The 20,339-nt window shown below is 37.8% G+C and overlaps 1 protein-coding gene across 1 annotated transcript in view; it reads right to left on the bottom strand.

Annotated features, from left to right (window-relative positions):
• Positions 1-2,697: 2,697 nt before the first annotated feature.
• Positions 2,698-20,339, bottom strand: part of arhgap10 (Rho GTPase activating protein 10) — a 51,714-nt gene continuing 34,072 nt past the window's right edge. The window contains 5 exon segments of the mRNA XM_044114679.1: positions 2,698-3,969; positions 5,033-5,124; positions 6,635-6,730; positions 14,158-14,311; positions 19,040-19,181. Coding sequence (XP_043970614.1) covers positions 3,881-3,969; positions 5,033-5,124; positions 6,635-6,730; positions 14,158-14,311; positions 19,040-19,181 — 573 coding nt within the window. The 3' untranslated portion in view covers positions 2,698-3,880.

Here is a 20,339-nt window from a genome sequence, read left to right as displayed (position 1 = left end):
CCAGCGCCAAGTGATTTAACTTCAAAAGCTTAAAAAGTGGAGCTGAATTATTTGAAGTACCACGATCATTCACTTCCCAAAACTCACAAGAAGTGAATGAACAAAATTCAAGTCAAAGTGTCTACAAGAGCAGCAGGAAGGGGAAGAAATGAGAGCTAGTTCTGAAAAAAAAAAAGAGGAGGATAAATACCACGTAGTGATAGGCAGGTAGGCAGAGGAAACGGGAGAAATGAGGACAGACAGACACGTGGCATGCTTTCAGTCCAAAGCAAAGTGAGGTGGACGTCTTTATGATTCAGCAACATCCTGGCAGAGAGGAGAAGATGAAGGGCCCCGTGGGGTGGGCGGTGGTGGAGGAATACTTTGCCCGTCTCATTAGCCCTGCCTCATTTTATTACAATCTCATCGCAGTTTCCTCAGGTAGCTGGTAACTCCTCACATTGAAACGCTACGTGTGTGATTATGTAACCGAATAGAGGAGGTCCATTAAAAATCACTGCCTCCTGGTAATTATGTAACAAAGGTCAAAGCATTGTGCAGGGAGGCCATTCACTGTGTTAATTACAAACATGAAGCGTAAGAATTAACATGGATGGGCGTTTTGTTTCATTTAGGAGAGAATTAGTGATTTCTCATCTAATTTTAATCCTTTTAAGGAGAGTGTTTTTGGATGTAGCCTTTAAGTGTTTGGACATTAAAAAGTAAGACTTGCATTTCACTTCATAACTGGCTCAGTGTAGCTGTAAATCAGCCTCTCAGGTGATGCAACGAATGAGTCACCACAAACCGACTTTTTACTGTGTACTTAACTTTATCATTTCTGTCTGTGAAGTTTTATAGAAATCAGCCTGTCTTGATAACCTCGCTGCAGGTCTCAGCTCATTCAGTGTCACATATTTTTATTCAAAGCAATACCGTTCCTCGGATTTGGAAAAGAGCCTTTGTACTAGCTTTACTAAAAAGGTGGTGATCCCACTTCACAAAACTGCTATCGACCCATTTCTGACTCTACATTCTAGCTAAGATGCTTGAGAAACTGGTGAATGACCAATTAAAGAGACATTTGGACTCTAGTAGTATTTTCCACCCGTCAGTCTGGTTTCCGAAAACAACATTGATGGGTATTGTTTCATAAAAAGTTTTAAATGACTTTTCAAACACCTTAAATGCCCAGGATTACCCTGTGGTACTTTCTGTAGCACTGACACTGTGGATCATGTCACACTTTTTCAAATTGGCAGTTCAGACCAAGTTTTCGACCTACGTTTCTGGTTTCAAGTGTGTCAAAATCCTCAATTGTTGTTATTGTGGTGTCACAGAGTGCCTCAAGGCTTTGTGTTGGGTACTACTCTCTTTGCAGTTCACATTAATGACATGGGGCTTGCTGCACAAGGTGCATCTCTCCGATTCTATGCCGATGACACAGTTGTAATTCAAATCCATTGCATGTTACTACTTGACGTTATGCAGACATGTATTCCAGCTCTGATTGGTACTCAATGACAAAACTACAGGTATGTTTTAAAAAAAGAAAACCCCAGAGGTTCTCCCTGCCATCATGTCAGCACAGGATGCCAAAATTGAATTTGAATCTTTTGAGAATATCTTGGTTTCTTGTAGCTGATGTTTCAGTGTTTCTACATGATGTTTCCCCCTGATGCAATATATTCAATGAAGTGCATACAACATCACATTGTGGGACCAACACATATATCAAAGTTTAGAGGGTGCTCCCAGGGTTACAAGCATCCAAATATAACAATGGTCATCACAGCCAAACAGTTCCACTGCAGTTTTATGAGACCACTGGAAACTTTAACAATGAAGCTCTTTCTCTCTTTCTACAATGCACAATTTAGCTTTTTATGTTTCTTTTTGAGAAATGGGTTCCTCCTTGCTGAGTGGCCTTTCAGCCCATGTTGGTACAGAACATGTTCCACTGTGGATAATGACATGGTCTCACCAGCTTCAGCAGTAACTTAACAAGGTCTTAGGCTTTAGTTCTGCAGTCGATTTGTACATTTCAGACCAGAACACCTCTCCTTCCTGAGTACTATGACAATTGGACATTCTTATCATGACTATACTTCCTGCAATTGTTTATACAGATGAACGAGGCACCTTAAGGATGTAGAAATTGTTCCCAAGGGTGAACCAGAATGCTGCAGCTTCACAGTTCTCGTCCTGATATCTTGACTCATTTCTCTTGACTGAAACCAGAAACAGTGAATTAATTGTCCCTTCAACTAACTCAATTAACCAATCAGAAGTTTCAAAAGCCATGACATTGTCTGGGCTTTTCACTCGTTACAAATCATTCTTTATGTAAAAGTTTGATTTTGAAGACATTAATAAATCTAATTTAGAGAATAGTGAGCGACATACTCTCTTATTACTGCTGCTTTTAGCAAACAGAAATCATTTCTGTAATTGTAGCCGACCTAAAACAAGAGAAGTTTGGTTGGATTTAACTCCAGAAAGTGAGAAAAAAAGTTTTTGTGTCCTTTTATTCATTGTATGCAAGCTTCTGGCTTCAACTATATAAAATGCATGGACTGATTTAAAAACAAACCACAAATGTCTGAAAATTTTTGTTTCAATAAAAAAGAAAACCAAAAACAAAATATATCATTTGTAAAATAAATTTTAATTGATAAGAAAAAAAATGGACCTAAATTTATACACTGAACAAAAAGGAAAAAAAAAAAAAATCTTTATTTTTCAACATTGATCAACAAGATGCAGCAAAGTAGAAAAAACAAGTGAAAGGCCTTCAATAATGCCAAGAATCATCTTAAATTACTGCAACCACAGCTGAAAACAGCATGCTAAACCAAAGCTCACAGAGAAATTACAGTGTTTAGCACAAGAACTGGGGAGATAAAATGCAATGTTACATATATGCAGACTGAAACCAGCCTAAGCAAAAGATAAAACCAGTCAACCACACAACAGAATGAAATGCACTTGGTTGTAACCATTTTTATATCTCCAACACAAACACAGCACAAGTTTAAAACGTAAAACATTCTGAGGTACTTAAAATTCAGCTTTGTTGGAGTGTATCATGTTTTTTCTGCTCAGAACTGGAGCAACGTTGAGAAAGGAAAGATACTTGGCTTTCAGTCTCTGATGACCCTGATAACTGCTAGTGTTCAACATGAAAAATCATCAGGCAAATTCACTGGTTTTCTAAGTGCATCAACAACAAACGGAGAACAAAGTGTGTTCGAAATACAAATCTCATGCAATAAATGTGCCAATTTAATTAAATTATAGCGGCGACGTGCCTTGTTTTCATAACAAAGGGTGCAAATAAAACATTTTATGGGTGAGAGCAGCCTCACTCCAACTGGTTTCAGACATACCCGTAAACAGACAAACACCACTCTGTGTTTCTGTGATTAAGGCACACGGGTATTTCTAATCTAGTAAAAAATAAAAGTCTACAATTAATGGTGGAAGGGGTAAAAGATTAAAGCAGGTTGAGTGCTGGAGTTTCCGAGGATCTCCCTTTGACTTTGAGCTCATGGATACCATGTATAACAGAGCAGAGGAGAGTGAGCTCAGGCAGACACCTTTTCTCTGGTGCTGCTGCTAAATTCCTTGGATACTACAATTACAGCATGTAATGTACAGCAGAACACCGCGAGGCAAACCCTGCTGCACAAATGCAATGTCTCAATTTGAACACCTGACTATTTAATTAACTAAAACAAGCTCTAAAATGTGTCGTCATGTCTACGTGGCCGTCAAAGTTTGTGTAGTGGAGTCTGGGATGATTTACCTGTAAAAATGTCTGATATTATTACTTGGAGAGAAGCTTTGCTGTGAATCCTTGGTGTGATAAAACGTTATATAAATATCTTCGTCATCTTTTTTACAGCATCTCCACGTAGTTTTCAGGGATGAGGCCTCTCTTTCCTTCCAGCTCCCCCTCCAGCCAGCCGGGCTCTCTCGACGGGGTCACTGCAGGAGAGCGTCACCGAGGGGGGCGAGACCAAAGACGGGCGAGGAGCAGATACAAAGCAAAAGAGCTCAGTGTTAGATAGTGAGAATATCAGACATTTATTTAAGGAGACTGCACTGAGTTTATGTAGTTTAATCATTTCAATTCAGTCATTCTCCTTTCTTCTACTGTTGAACCATAAGAACTTGTCTTTAGTGTTTTATATAAACATTTCCTGGTTTACAGCCATTTATGGTTTAAGGTGACCTATTATGCTTCTTTAACAGGTTAGCATAGATCCATGGGCTTTAGAAAACATGTATTTTTGCACGAAATTATTCTTAAATGATGACATTTTAATCTGCTCCGTTCTGCTTATTTTGATCTCTTTGCGTAATGAGGTGTTTTAAGGCCTCTTGTCACTTTGGAGGAGTTACGTTCAAAGGTTTTTGAAATGGCTCATTTTCCAGACATGAAAAAGCTTCAACTAACTTCCAAAAACAGCTGAGTGAATTTTTTTTTTGAGGAACTTGAGCTTTAAGAAGAAGTACCAAAATGGAAGTATAAAAAAGTACAAAATGTAAATTTTACATAATAGGTCCCCTTTAAATTAATAATTTAAGTTATCATCTCTTAAAATAATTGTTTGGTAGTTTGCTGAAAATTGTAAATGAACCCGAAACAGATTCTCAGTGTTTAACAAGCATTTGTTTTTATTCAAGTGTTTCCCTTTTCGGTCCTTAAATCTTTTTATCAGAAACAGAACATCTTCATTCAAGCAGGAAATAATTAGCTTCAGTGGGATGATCCCAAATCATAAAAAAATATGTTAACAGAGTTGCTGTTTATACACACAAAAAAATAATTTGATTCTGTTTAAACAACAGAATTTCTGGTAAATGAAAAGATAAACAAGCGTTTATTTTCTCTTATAGGGGTGCTGATTGGAGACTCCCCGTCACTGTCCTCATCACTCCCTCCAACTTCAGATCAGATTGAGAGCCCAGTTTCCCTCCTCCTGCCTAAATCCAATATTCCAGAGCGGGTTGTGAGTGAGCGACTGGAGTTGGAGATAACACTCACCATGGCTGAATATTGCTCCGACCTGGAAGGAGAGCTCCGTCTCGTGCTCGGCCTCACATGGGTACACTGCCTTGGCTTTCCTGTTGGTGACACTGAAAAATGAAGGCAATCAGCGAGCTGGCGGAGGCTTTGGGGAGGATTACCGTACAGTTCAATCTGGGCACAGGTTGAACCGTTCATTCACGCACGAGTCTGAAACAGCAAAAATTGGCTTTTACTGGGAAATAAGCAAAAAAAAAAGTAGCAACAGAAGGGGCTTGGGTACAATACTCTGGTAGCCCAGACAGAGAGGGGAGTGAGCTAAATCACACCTACAGCATGCTGCATGTGCATGTGCACGCTTTGAGACGAGCTTGATGCAGGTCTGGTACAGCAGGAACACATCAGGACACACCGCCGACAACCATCAAGGGAGATAATTAAAAACTGGCGGCGGCATTCTAAAGAGAGTTTATACACACAAATAAACGTCAAACAGACGTCTCCCTCGACAGTGTTTAAGCTTTTCAAAGTCACATTTGTGAGTTTGGAAAGTGAATTTTAAATCAGTTTGATATCAGAGACTGCAGTCAGACAAACCATACTGCAAAGTTTTTTGACAAAAAATATTTATGCTCTTTCTCCCCCTGACGACATGAAAACTGTCCCTGCAGGAAACCTGTTTTGCACGACATTGCAAACTATTATCTCGAAAGCTTGGCAGCATTATTATGTTGAATCGTGGCTTCAACACAAGATGCCCTGATAAATATTTCATATTCTCTGCACTGGGCAGCAAAAACGCAGGATGAAAAAAGGAGAAAGGAGGCACAAAAACTGCAAGGGAAAAAAAAGTGTGGTCACAGAGTTGTCAATACAATAACGTTGAGCAGAGCCCTCATATGGAGATTTTTACAAGAATGCAGAGCGGCATTTTGCAGAAATGAGGGCTTGCATTTACATGAAAATACCCCTAATGGACCAAATAGACCTCTTTGCATGTTCCTCGGCAAAATTTGATGGCATTGAAAATGATTTTATATTTTATTCCAAAGCAGACAGAGTCATCATTCAGAGAGACGCACCTTCTGTCATCTTTAATCAGGGACTATTTGTGTTCAAGGGGGGAGGGGTGAAGCTTTTGCACCAATTGCAGCCATAGATAAAGTTCAAGGTAAAATAAAAGCATGAGGGAGTGAATGAAAACCGGAGGGGAAATATTGAGATACAAACACTTCATCAAATAGTTTGCCTTATAAAGCTTCTCCTCATGGATGTTGAATTAATGTGGGGCTTTTAAGGATTTATTTAAACAGTCCTTACTCCAGTGTGGAATAATTTCACAACAAAAAAATTCAACAAATTGGAAAAGCAGCATTTATGGTGGATTTTCTCTAACATGCAGTGCTGTGAGTTTTTTTGCACCCTTAAATATCTCTCTTGTTTTGTTGTCTTGTTTTTTTTTTTCTTTAACATTACACTGTTGCCTTGCAGCAAAAAGATTCAAGGTTCTTTTTATCAAACTGTATGTACATACTTGAGCCTAAATTTATAATGTTGACCCAGAAATATGAAGCGAGAAGTTTTAATAGAGGTAACTTCTTAACTAAAACCCAGTATTACCTCTGCTCCTGCTTTTCTTTGTCAGTACCAGCTGTTGTTGCAGCAGTTAGACTGTCCCCAGTAGCTCCAGATGCAGAAAAGGATGCTTGAGGACATCTGCAATTGATCACAACAGAAAAGTTATTGTTCACAGTGTGTAAAAATAATGCACCGCTTCTTAAGCCAAACCATCCACAGAATCCTCTGGGACAAGAACAGCAGACTTTGATCAGAACTGAACAAATGCAGCAGAAACATTTTATTAAACAAAGTTGGAGAAAATTATTCTTCGTTTTCAGCAGTAAAGTAGGGAATATAAAGTGCTGAGGTACCAGATAACAGTTAAATACAATATTATCATGAAACTGACTATTATTACAGTGGGATAATCAGATAAATATTATTTTTACAACCAATATGCTTGATTACAACTAAATATAGAATACAAATTAGACTGAGTGGGAATATACTGTTTATCATTTCTTGAGAAAAATTTATCATAAGAAAATTGATCTATAGTATTCCTGATAAAATTAGTAATGTTAAAAAACAAAACTGTGACAGCATCATGGGAAAAAGTAGTTTTTACTATTTTCTTCACAGTTTGTTCTATGAGAGTATCAGGAAAATTCAGTAAATTTGAAAATGAGATTAAATGTGTGCAGGTTGGCGATATCAATCACTTTTCTGACAGTGGCATCCTGAAGAAGACTATTTCAAATGGGAACATTTTCCAAGAACAGCTTAGAATGCAGAAGTAAGAAATAATTTTCATCATAATTGTTATTATCGTCTCAATAGTGCCAAAAAAGTTGCCATAAAAGTCAAAGTCTATATCACACAGCCCTAAATCAGCCTTCGAATTATAATTTGTTGAATATATTTTGGGTGTGTGCAACACTATTTAAAAGTCAAAAGGTCAAAATATCCCTTTTAGCAGAGCTTCAAAGTGTTCCTGGTGTACAGTTGTAGTAGCTGTGCTTGACAACTGCTTGTTGTTAGGGCCAACAGGTCTGTAGCTGCTGGAAAGACTGGAGGCAGGGGTCCTGTTAAAGGCAGAGTGCAGCCAGGCTTCCCTCTGTGTTGCATGCCTGCCCCGGGGCCAGTGCTAATACAGCACATAATGAGCAAATTGCTTCTAGTTGCTGCTCCCATAGAGACGCTAATAAAGCCAATTAGAGGGAGCAGATGAGGAGGGGCTTGAGGTGAGGAGGATGTTGTGAATAGTGGCTACTTTGGCAGAGGCGGCGGTGAGAGAGCGTGCACGTTAAAGGGTATTTTGTGAAGGTGAACACGCAGTACTATGCTCACACTTTCATTCCCCGCTTTGCATTGCTTCCTTGCCTATCGTTTCTTCTGCTGCCTCTCTCTCAGCGCGCTTGTCCATCCCCAGCGGTAGCTGTTCAGCTCAGTCCGGGTCTGACTGTGGGTGATTTATGGCTCTGCAGCAGTGTGGAAGTGCTGTGGCGCTCAGCTGCTCCACATCAGCATGGGGGGACAGTGCGCTGCAGTGCAGTAAATCCACTCATTAACCTGGGCCCAAGTACAGTCACTGTCTCCCTGGGTCACAACCAGGAGGGGGAGAGGAGCACTAACACCTCACCCGTTTGCAGAGGAACTGAATTACATGCAGTTAAAACCAGGTGGGTTCATCTGAACTGCACTGGGAGATAATCAACGACTACACAGCAAAAAAAAAATAATTCTTATCACGTAGCGTTAGGTCTAGTTTCTAGTGTAAATATATTTATACACTTGAAATAAGACATAACTAACTTACAAGTAACTTTTCAGTAATCTGTAGAAGCTTGTTTTAGCTCAGCAATTTCTTAATTGAGTTCCTTTAAATCACAACTAAAATGCACCAGTTTAGAGTTGCTTTTGAACCATAATAAATGAAACACTAACCAACATTTTAACTTTTGCCTTTTTATGATATAAAGCCCTTAAAACTTTGCTGAAATGTGCCATACAAATAAACTTTTCATCAGTATCATTCATATGATGAAAAAGTACTAGTTCCTTTGGCAAATTATTTCACATTTTCCCTTATTATAAGTGAAATAATTTGCTAATGGAACTAATGCTTTTTTGTCAATATTAAATAATTTTTTACCAATAATTTCTGATGACAAGAGCAAGAAAGTGAGATATTCATTTGGGAAATCAGAATCGCCACACCTGGTTAGTCTATTACTGTATTGAAAAGAACACAACACAGATTTTTTGCACAGCTTTTAGTTCATCTTGGTGGGTTTATGATGCAAATAATTTGTGAAAGGGTCAACTGTTGTCCCTCCAAACACTGTTCTCTTTCTAGAGTCACAGATTGGAAACAGCCCAATTACCCTTCAATGATTGATGCCATTGATCGTTTCTCACCTAGGCGTTGTGTTAGCTCACACCTGTATGCTTCAGATGAATTTAAACAGTACTGTATTTTATTAGCAGCATCTGGGTGTTGCTTTTCCTAATTAAACTAAATTGACTAATATGTTCAATCTTAGACTTGAAAGTTGTTAGCATGTCTCCATCTTCTTCAATTCAATGTGAACAAATGTAATTGAAGGTAAATCACACAATGAAAGCACAAAAATGTATGTCACATATCACCATCTTTAGTAGTGGATAAGTAAAACTGATTAACAAAGGAAAGAAAAATGTGTTTGACTAATTTGAAAATAAACAGGGGATATCAAACAGGTGCCCTCCTAATGTCCTGGAAAGTCCTAAAATCTATGAGAGGTAAATTGACTTCAGCCAAATTTGTCTTCACAATTACTGAGAAAGCCAGGCAAAGGAAATTGTTTCTCTAACAGAAATAGCATCAAGCTTTAGATTGCTTTTTGTTGATTTCACCTATGACAAACAAAGCAGAGATTATTTAGTGAATGTGATTAAACAGACAAGAAATAAAACTGAAAACACAGGCAAAGCCAAGATAAAAAATAAGACCATTTGTAACTAAAGCACATCAACATTCCAGGTTTGATGCTTTTCTCAAGATCTCAAAATGTCCTTGACTTATAGGCAATACCAAAATAATCAATGCAAGTTTTTGTGACAGTTTCCCAGAGTAAATACTTTTATTTTACTCTTCCATAATTGATAATTCTCTAATTTAAACAAGCATTTGCTGTAAATGTAAACCTTACACTTACCTTTTGACTTAATGATTACATTTTTAAAATTATAAATGTAAAACCAACCTATGCTGTAGATCCTACAAACAGAAGAAAAACTTGTAAGAACTTTGAACAAGTACTAGAAGGGTAAAATGCCACCAAAAAGATTTACTCTGGGTGACCATACTTGGTTCTGACTCTTTTGGGGAAGGATTACGTGGTTTATTGGTTCTTTACAAACCCTTAAACTGAGCTTTCTACAGTCAGCGTTTCGAGGGACTCATTAGAAAATAAGAGAAGATCTTAGGATGCATTCACACTAGTCCTGTTTAGTTCACTTTAATCAAACTCGAGTTTGTCTGTTTGGTTCGTTTGTGGAGGTGTGAATGACTAAATGCTGATGCGGACCAAAAAATAAAGCAAACTGTGGTCCGCCCAAAAACCTAGATATCAGTTCGGTTGAAGTGAACTCTGGCACAGTTCGAATGTAGATGTAAGACCGCTCCAAAAGCAGGCAGTGGACTACAGCTCAAGGCATTCTGGATAAGTACAACCAAAACAAACATGCCAGCGGGAGAAATGGCATGTGGTCTTTTATCAGACAAAAGAGACGTTGTACAAACACTAAAATCTGATGTCACTCCATTTTTAGTTACGTTTTGTGATTAAGGAAATTTCTATTATGTCTTCTTCAGAGGTTTTTGGGTCATTTCCGCTTCTTGGTGCAGCGCCACCACAGTTGAGGAGGGAACAAATTTTTCGAAGGGTTTGGTTAGTTTGACACAGTGCAGTGTGAAATTGAACCGCACCTGCTGATTGGTCCCCAATCGAACAGAGTCTACCAAACTTTGTGACGTTAGACAGTAAACAAATAAAACTGGTTCTTATATTTGTTCTTATCCACATTCCTGCATCTGGGAGAGACCAAAATTGTAGAAATTGCAAACCTTTTTGAGAATGTTATGGTATTATATATATATATATATATATATATATATATATATATATATATATTCTTTGCCATCATTCCATCAAAAACAATTGAGAAGCAGGAGGGCTTGCAGACAAGTGAACTGCTGCCTTCTCATTACTGCAAGAATTCCAGCGTGAAGCGTCAGAGCCTCGTTGATCCTGGCATGTAGCTAACGTGGGGATGAGCAGGACTATCGACTGCCTTCACAAACGAAGAAGGGCAGTGGAGGGATTCATATCCATCTCTAGTAGACACCAGGATCAAAACTACAGTCAGGCTCCACCCGGCTACTGCCAGTTGGGTGGGCAGGAAATCAGCTCAGATCTACAATCTTATGATCCACAGCTGTCTGCCTGCAAAAGGCCTGGAGATCTAAAGGCAGGATAGAAAGTCCAGAGGAAAAAGCAGAAAAAAATGGATGAATATCCAAATTGTGAGGACTTGGGGCAGCAGAGAAAAGCTGTGACTGAATTTGAGGAGAAGAAGAGAAATGAAGCGAGTCATTGAAAATGCCAGAAAAGATAAATGAAACAAGAGCACAAAAAAAAAAGTTACAGTATGATATGAGGATGTCTGTTGTGTAGGACAAGGCAGATTTTGCAGAAAACCAACAAAAAAGACTAACAAAAAGAAATTGTTGCCCAGGTGAGCCTCTGGGAATAGCAGACTACAGAAATCACATTTCTGAAACTGCATGGAAGTAATCTAGCAACTGCAATCCCTGCTCACTTTGGACGCTGAATCCCTGGGTCCAACGCCAGGGAGGTGCTGTGCTAACAGGTCTCACCCTCTCACATGCTCAGATTTATGAGTGAGCAAAGCCAGGGCGACACCCTGTGACATATGGCGCAAGTCTTCATAAAGAGACAGGGGCTGCGGCTATAAGGGTAAACAAGATGAATATCCCTCCAATGTCAATACAATTTACACGGCCAACGCACGGCCACCTGTCTTCCAAACAAATAAGGCCCGAGATTTACGACCTCCTCCCGGTCACTCCTTCCGTCCTCCAACGTGATGCCACATATGTGGGAAAGCATAAAAAACACGCACAGAAAAAAAAGTAGGTTACATAAGAAATATATCGTCTTGTCCATTTTTTCCTGCAACTCCAAAGACATTCCCCACACAGAGGTCACAGAGTAAAGGAATCACTCGGTTCTGTCAAGTCGGGAGGTGGATTTGTTTTCTTTTTTTTTTTCTTTTCCAGCAGAGGGAGAATGGACTATGAATGAGAGAAAGTCTATTTCAAGGTGAGTCTGTAGACATGACACAGCAGAGAGTCTAACATCTACAGCATAACCCAATAATTCATCTCTCACATCAGCATTCAAGGCAAGTTCTGGCCTGGAAACAACAAAAGGAACCAAGGACTTGAAGGGACTGAGGGTAGAATGGAAAAGCTACAAAGATGTAAGCTAAGCCATGACACTTTGGTGAATCAGAATATGACAGGTTACCATTAATCAATGCTAATCTGTGTATTACTATGATAATTTTCTTTTTCTTCAACCTGATTGTATCCTAGGTAACTGATCAGGATTCTCGAGCTCTACATTTTCAGATAATCTGTATCAGAATTTCAACATAAATTTAATCCAGATCTCTGTTGACGCTTCAATCTGATTTTCTCCGCAGCATCTCTGCGAATCACATTCCTGCTCTTTGCCCAGCAAGTTTTATGAAACATCTGCTTCAAAAATTACACAGCTTGTAAAACTATATCACTGCCTTATTTTGCTGCCCAACAATCATTTTTTGCATCGACAATGACAGTAACAGTAAAATGGAAACTGTATTGCTGCAGATGTGTAATGTGACCTGCTCTGCTTGCTCAGCTAGTCATTAGTTTACAATCCTCAAAGCAAAATGCTAACTTTATGAAGCAGGACAACAAACTTTCTCTGACTTTTATGAAGACACAATTGACTGCAACTGGAGGAAAAAACGTTTATCAACAAGGACTATCAAAACATTAAAAAAAAAACAAAAAAGAAGGAAAGAAAATTAACCTTCGTAAAGAAATAAAACTCGTCTTCTGTCAGATTTCTGAGAAAAAATATCTTGGTCTGAAAAAAGTTTTCTGAATTTTAGAGAAAACTTGGAAAGTAAAGGAATGAGAAGAAGAAGAAGAAAAAAACAGTCAGCAGAATAAATCTGAAGCAAGTAAGAGGTTTTATTTTGCTTTAAGTTAAAGGCAAAAATACATTTCTAATCAGAAAAAAATTGTTTCAGTCTGTTAAGGTTGTTTCAACTGCAAGCAAACCAACAGTTTGGTAAGCAGTCCTGTTCTCATGTTTCATTAAAATCTTTGATCAGTGAACCAAAAATATTTTTAGCCTTGTAGAAGAAATGGGCCAAGCGGAGACCTCACCCACCTGTGCATAACAAAGTGTTCAAAGTCAGCACATTTAGCATGATAAGATATTTTCTGCTTTAGACGGCCTCTGTTTCTCACTGTAAGTTCTTAAAAGTTTAAGCAAAGCTATGAAATGTTTGCACTCTAAATGTGCATCTTTGTGTTTACTCCTTCCCAAACATGGCCAATCCTCAAGTACAACATGAGGCACGGTAAATGGTCTTAGCTGTGAACTATATAAACTGCTTTTTGGTTTTAAGATAAAACAAATTAAACTGTTTGTTTCACAGGATAATCTTGCCTGCGACAAACTGGCGACCTGTCCAGGGTGAACCCCGCCTCTCGCCCGGAACGCAGCTGGGGATAGGCACCAGCAACCCTCCCGACCCCATTAGGGACAAGGGTGTATAGACGATGGATGGATGGATGGAGGATAATCTTGCATGGAAAATAAACTCAAAACCAACATTAAGAGATGATCGGAGACAATTTGATGAAATACAGATGTTATTGCAGCTGTAGATGTAAAAAATCAAATCAAATCTGGGACCATTAGTTGATGGAAGGCCATAACAGGTGGTGTTTAGTCTCCATCTCTGACTCCTTGTGATGTTTGGTAACAAACATAAAAAAAACAAAAAACTGTATTTAAATAATTTATGAGCACACAGTTTTGCTTATGTGCTTAAATAGCATTCATCAGTTTCTATGCCCCCTTATTTCAGGGGAATTCATACTAGGAAGGCATCCCACCATAATGCTATGAATAATTTTTCATTTATCAGCATTGAAAGCAATTTTTATTTTTAATTGCTCATACAAAATAATAAAATTTGCATTGTATGAAGCCACCATTGAAAAACGGCAAAATATATTTCTTTATAAGCATTGCTGAGCTCTGTTCATCAGTGTTTTGAAGCTTTATTTCACCTCCACCATTTACATGGTTATGTTAAATACTAAACTTTATTTACAGCACACTGTAAACGCATAAAAAATAATAATGACAACTTAAAAGTACTTTACGGTGATAAAATATATAAAAACACACAGGATAAAACACAATAGATGGTAGTAAAGCCCCTACCGAGAGTTGCTGCCTGAGCTGAAGCTGGTGGTGAACGTTGGGTGGTCTGCTTTCTCCAGCTCTGAGGTGGAGGCCGACGACGACTGGGACGACACGGACTCGTTGCTGCCCATCGAGGTTTCATCTGCTGTCAGCACGGAACCGTCTCCCGCTGCTGAAAACACAAAAACAGACAACAAGAACAAATAATCTCCATCTAATCAACAAGTTTGTTAATAACATGTTTTTATTGTTTGTATTCCACATAGACTTAGCCCATACAGCTCAGTGATGAAAGCTTGTTTGATAAAGCAGCTGAATAATTAATCAACACAAAGGGAACAGTGTATCATCAGGGGTCTTTAGAAACCAAACCTTTGTCAAAACAAGCGAGACAACAAAGTTCACTGTGTTCCTGGTGATGCAGTCAAAGGCAGGAACCTAAGCGACACCTGGGAGAACCAACTTCTTCTATCCACTTTATTTATTAAAAAAACATTTAAGCACAAACAAACTTCTTTTTCAACAAGTAAACAATAGAAGTATACTCTATGTGGAACAATGTATGTATAGTTAAGCCTGTTGCAACTAATCGTTTAATTAATCACATAATAAATCAACTAAATAAAACTCATTTAGAGATGAACTCTTAGAAAAAGAGAACTTATTAAATTATGATGAACATTTTTTTTATTTTTTTTTTTTATGATGAACATTTTTTGACAGGCAATTTTGTTTAGAGAGACTTGACATTATGCTTCATTTATGGTTTCGGTTGTCTGCCATTTTTATTTCTGGTTGTGTTTTATTTTGGATATTTAAAGCATCTTCCAGTTGCATTGTGAGGTGTTCTTTATAAAAGTAATTTCATTATTATGCCTTTATCAATATAACATTTGAAAATAAATAGTCTCAAAGCAACAATATTATTATTATTTGTTTTTTGCAATAATTTCTGGACAAATTGTTGTTCAGTAAAATTTGTTATTATGGAAGGCCTATGGATAGTTAAATAGCTCCTTTTTTGTTAATTTGGTTCTATACCAGATGATGAAGTTGATGGAGTCTCTGAAACAAATGGATGGGTGAAATTCATGATGTGTCAATTGAGCATTCCTCATTTGAATAAATGGATAAATCAGTGTAAAAAGTATAATATTAATGTAATGGGTGCCTCTGAAATTAGAATGTAAAACAGTTCATTTACTTAAGTAAGTCAATTCAAAAATGTTATTACACTACACACCAATACACGTTTATTTTGGTAATCAAAGATCAGCTAATGAAAATGGAATCTGAGAGAATGTCATTTTTTTAGTAACACCAACTTAAAAGCATTTATAATACGGGAAAGTTGGCTTCTGTCCCGTCTGTCCATTCTCAGAGGACTCCAGGTATTTGCAGGGGATGGGAACCATTAATAGCTAAAATCCACAAATAATTGAGCCCCCTTCTAAAAACGACTAGACCTATTTTAATAATTCAAAATCTAAATATATCTAGCATTAAGATGCACAGTAGACCCGCTATTGCAGAAGCTAATATCTGTGGTCTTCTTTATCATCCCCCTTCATGAAATCCCGCTCCTGGGTTAGCTGCTTTGCAAATGGCAGCCAATAGTGTTTCAAGTAGCACTGCATCTCAGCATGTTATCATCCAAAGCTAAAATACCTTTCTTTTCAATATTTTAGAGATATTTCACAAAAAAATTGCAAATGGATGAATTTTTCATGCATAATTTGGAAAATATACTGAAGAGCAAATAGGTGGGGATCCAATTTAATATCTAGTTTATGCATTTAACACTTGGTCTTTGTTGTCATTGAGTGAAAAACTATTTGCATTTGTAACATTTTCAACAAATATCAACATCCTACTGAAGAAAATGTGTCCATCCTCATTTTGCAAATGTTTATTTTATTTTAAAACCAAAGAACAGAAATAAATAGTTATTTAATAATGAAACCTAATCTCCTAAAGTAAATATCATCACATAAATGATCAAATATTTTTGTTTTGAACAGGTCATGCACTTTGTGAATCTAAATGAGCTTCATTTAACTGAAGTGAAGGTAAAAAAAAAGGCTCTTTGGAGTGTAAAAGCTGCAAACTTCTGCTCTGAACAGCAGCCAGTTGATTCTCTTTGGGGTTCAGGTTGGAGCAGTTTGCTGGCTGGTCAAGGAGAGTGATATCATGGTCAATAAAGCAGGTATTGGTACTTTTGGCAGTCAAATGGTGCTGCTGAAAAATTTTAATTAGCATTTCAATAAAACTTGTCAGCAGGAGGAAGTGTGAAGATGTGCATAATTACTTGGAAAATGCTCCCCAGAACTCAAGCAGCTTTGATTCTGTGACTCTCCACTCTCTCACCTAACTTTTGAGACTTTGTTCTTCAAATACAATGGAAAATCTATGACTATACAATTTGAAAAGAAAACTTAGGTCCACTGAGGTTCAGCCTTTTTTTCTTCAAACCGCAAGAAAGACTCTTGAAGAATCGACTCCAGCGACATTCCAGGCCTCATGAAGAGAACCTTCAAACCTTTCACCTTCCACTCAACTTTTTATTTATAAAATATATTTAGAAATATGTCATATTAATGGTCTTTTATAATATTTTCAGTTCCAGAGAAACATAATATTTTGTTTTGTGTTAGATCTAAGTAGTATTAGCTCACACAAACAACATATCACTTTGTATAGAACATGAGTCTCACTTCTTGAACTTTTTAATGGTTTTCAAAATTATTGCACCTCTATGTAATGTAACAGCCAGTAAAAATGCTAAAAACAACCAAACAGTCCAATCTGGTCAAAAGAGATACAATTTATTCATTTTAGCATGATTTGGTTTTGTTTTGTTGTGAACATTAAACTTGATAACATTTCAAATCTGTTTCCATTTTGATAATTCAGAATGGTTTCACTCACTGGAAAACATGTGGCACAAATTTCACCAGATTTTTTGACACAATATGCAGTTTGATTATCTACTGCAACATAAAATATTTAACTTCCAAGACTGTTCCAAAATTCATTATCTACTGTCAGGCTGTAAACGGTGAACTAAATACACTTCTCCACACTGTGTGTGTTCTCTCCCTACCAACATAGTCGCAGGTTGATTTAAAAAAAAAAATAGCCATCTGCATGCATCGCTCTTCAGCCTTTCAATACCCTTAAATTTGATTTGGACCTCATTAAGTTGGACCCACATAAAAAAACACAAAGGTTAAAAAAAGGATTACGCCTTCCATCTCCTGATATTAAAATAAGCCACACTAAAGCTGGTGCAAAGAAGACAAACAGAGGCAATCTGGTAAGCAGATTTAGACTCCTTTGGTGTTGCAGACAAGGGGGAGAGGGATTCGACTGACCCTGGATCAGAAATTGCAGAAGCTAGATTTTGGGTCACCAGGTCGGTTGATCTACTTTTCTGATGCAACCTCCCGTGGGAGCTTCTTATAGTGTCCTGTTTCAATAAACTTGAGGGGAAAACATTAGTACACAATGGCACGTAAAGGCCACAGATGCAATTATGTCTACACGGTATTACAGACAGGGGGTGGCAGAGTTTAGTGTGTCATGTGTAGATAGTATCTTATTTGTAGTATGCACGATGTAATGTTCTGAATGAGTGTCTCTAAAGCTGGACGCGAGAGGGAAGCGCAGCTAGCTGCTAGCTCAAATAAGTGCCGTCTTTTAACAAATGTTATTTTTCTATCGTCATGATTGAAAAATAAGACCATTGTACATTAAAAAAATAATTGGTCACAAAGTAGAAGACTTGTGCCAAGAAAATTTTAATTTTGAGATTCATTTCACGAATTTACCAGAAAGAACTTGGATATTCTCTGACGTCAAAAAATTTGTAAATTTGCAAGAAAAATAATTACATGATTAAAAGCAAGATTAAATAAAGCTTTTCAGACATTCATCCAGCAGCCAGACTTTTTCTTGCTTTTAATACATCGCTGATGAACATGTTGCATAATATATTCCATCAACTGACAGGTGCCACAATAACAAAATGATTGAAGTTGTTTCATTTCCATTATAGCCGGGCAATGTAGCTTAAAAATAAAGTCTCCAATTTATTTCCTCCCAAGTCTGATTTCTGATTTTAAGAATTTTTTTTTTTAATCAGAAAATACTTTAAACTAGTAGATTTTATTCCTTCTGTGAGTTTTACAATGTTTTAACATTTTTGGGACAGGCTACTGAAATTTTTATTTACAGGTTATTACAAGAATGTAGTCAGAATATTAGCACAATAAAGACACAATGTCACCAGAAAAAGGTCTTAAAATTATAAGAAGAAAAGCTTGGACAAGTAATTTTTTTGTGTTGGAGTTTTAAGTGTACTACTTCATTTTCCTAATATTATGACTTTATTCTGGTAATATTAACACTTTATTCTCATATTATTTCAATTCTGTCAGATGACTTTATTCATGTAAAACATGTCAAACGAACAAAACTTAGCCTGACCGTTATACTTTGTTGTAGAATTGACCTGAATTAAAAATCTAAATAAATGGAGGCTGTAAAATACGGTTGTCAAACAAGATGACAGCATTGGATGTGCTGTCATCCATCTGAACTATAGAAACTCAAGAAGAACATTGGTGGGGAAAGAAAATCCATATTTTTCAAAAATTAGATCTTTAAAAACTAAAACAATTGATTAATCAGTTTTTGCTACAGCCCTACTGTCAATGTAAGCAGTCATAATGTTACAAATTCTTGGTGTATTCCACAAGCATACATCTTTATGTTTGCTATTTATTTTACCGTGTGCAACTGGATAAATATGATGTGATGTTTGCAGTGACCCTTCATGACCTCTCCAACAAACCAGGAAATGTGAAAAGATACAGACGGAACCTCAGAAATCTCTTACCATTCTGAATGTCAAGGACTTGTGGATTGTAGACGGCTAAAGGCCGATTCTGTCGACTCACTTTCTTGGACTGCCTTGTGGGAGCAGATAACACTGGGCCAGCAGGTGACAGAGGGCTTAATTCTGGAGAATCTGTGAAGATCTGCAATGCACAAGTGAGTAAGTCTCTAACCAAACAACATGCATCACACAGAGACTCTATTAGCAGCAGCACATCCTCAACTGACCTCACAAGTTTGGAAACTCAGTCTTTCTGTTGTGGTAGATGGGGAAAAAGTATTTACAGCTCTCAGAAAAAGTTGCACAGCACACTGAATGGACAAAAAAAATATACTGCTCTTAAGAAAATTTTATTTCTCCCTAGAAAAATGAGAAAAAAAGAGCAGGTCCACATAGACCATAAATCACACCTTACTCAAAAATCTGGGTCTAAATTAAGGTGACTTTTCCCCTCGGAGAAATTGACCCACTCTCTGAAAGAGCGAGAAATAAAATAAACACACTTTTGGACTTGAGAAAGGTTGGCCAAGTGGTGCAGGCTGTTTACACTGGACCGTGTTTACATATAAACTTTAGATGTGGAGTTGAAAGAGAATAGGGCTACAGAGGAGAGGAAGTCTCAGCAGAGCCTCGGAAAGGATCACAGACGAGGGGGGAGGAAGGGGTGCAGAGGGAAGGGAGGAGAGAGAAAGTGGCGGAGAAAGTGAGACGGAGTGTGAACGAGAGAGACGCAGAGGAGGGGAAGGCATGAGAGAGAAAGTTTGTAGAAAAGAGGCAGATAGGAAAAAAAGAAGTGAGAAATCTGATATGGCTGAGAGTTTCTGCTGCCTCGCTCTGCAGATGGAGGTGAATGTAAAACAGAGTCTAGTGTTGGTATCTGGGGGTATCAACAGTCTGGAGTGGGACTCAGCTGTGAGAAAAGTTAATGCCTGTCTGTCTGTCTGCTCAGCTTTTCCCCTGCTCTAACATGCTGTACTTTCCAAAATGCTCTTGCTGCATTCTAACACTACATCTTTTATCACCGGGCCGGTGTCGGGCACACTGGGTAGATTCAGAGAGGAGCTGTGTACGTACGCAGGGCTGCTGATGCTTTTGCTTTAGCACATTTATATACCCTGCTGGTATTCAGCTGCCTTCTGTGGGGCTCGCAAACAATTTTGGATTTGTGAGCTTGGGTAAAAATATTATACACAACGCATAGCTTCAATTTAATGAACCAAGAGGAAGGGGGTAAGAAAAAACTTTTAAAAGCTCAGGTTCTCATCTGATTCTGTGAAGGAAGAAGTGCTCCTCCTAACAG

The sequence above is a fragment of the Gambusia affinis genome, linkage group LG04 (genome assembly GCF_019740435.1).
Source record: "Gambusia affinis linkage group LG04, SWU_Gaff_1.0, whole genome shotgun sequence".
Classification (NCBI taxonomy): Eukaryota; Metazoa; Chordata; class Actinopteri; order Cyprinodontiformes; family Poeciliidae; genus Gambusia; species Gambusia affinis.
The sequence above is the reverse complement of the archived record's forward strand: the minus strand, read 5'-3'. Positions and strand labels throughout refer to the sequence as shown.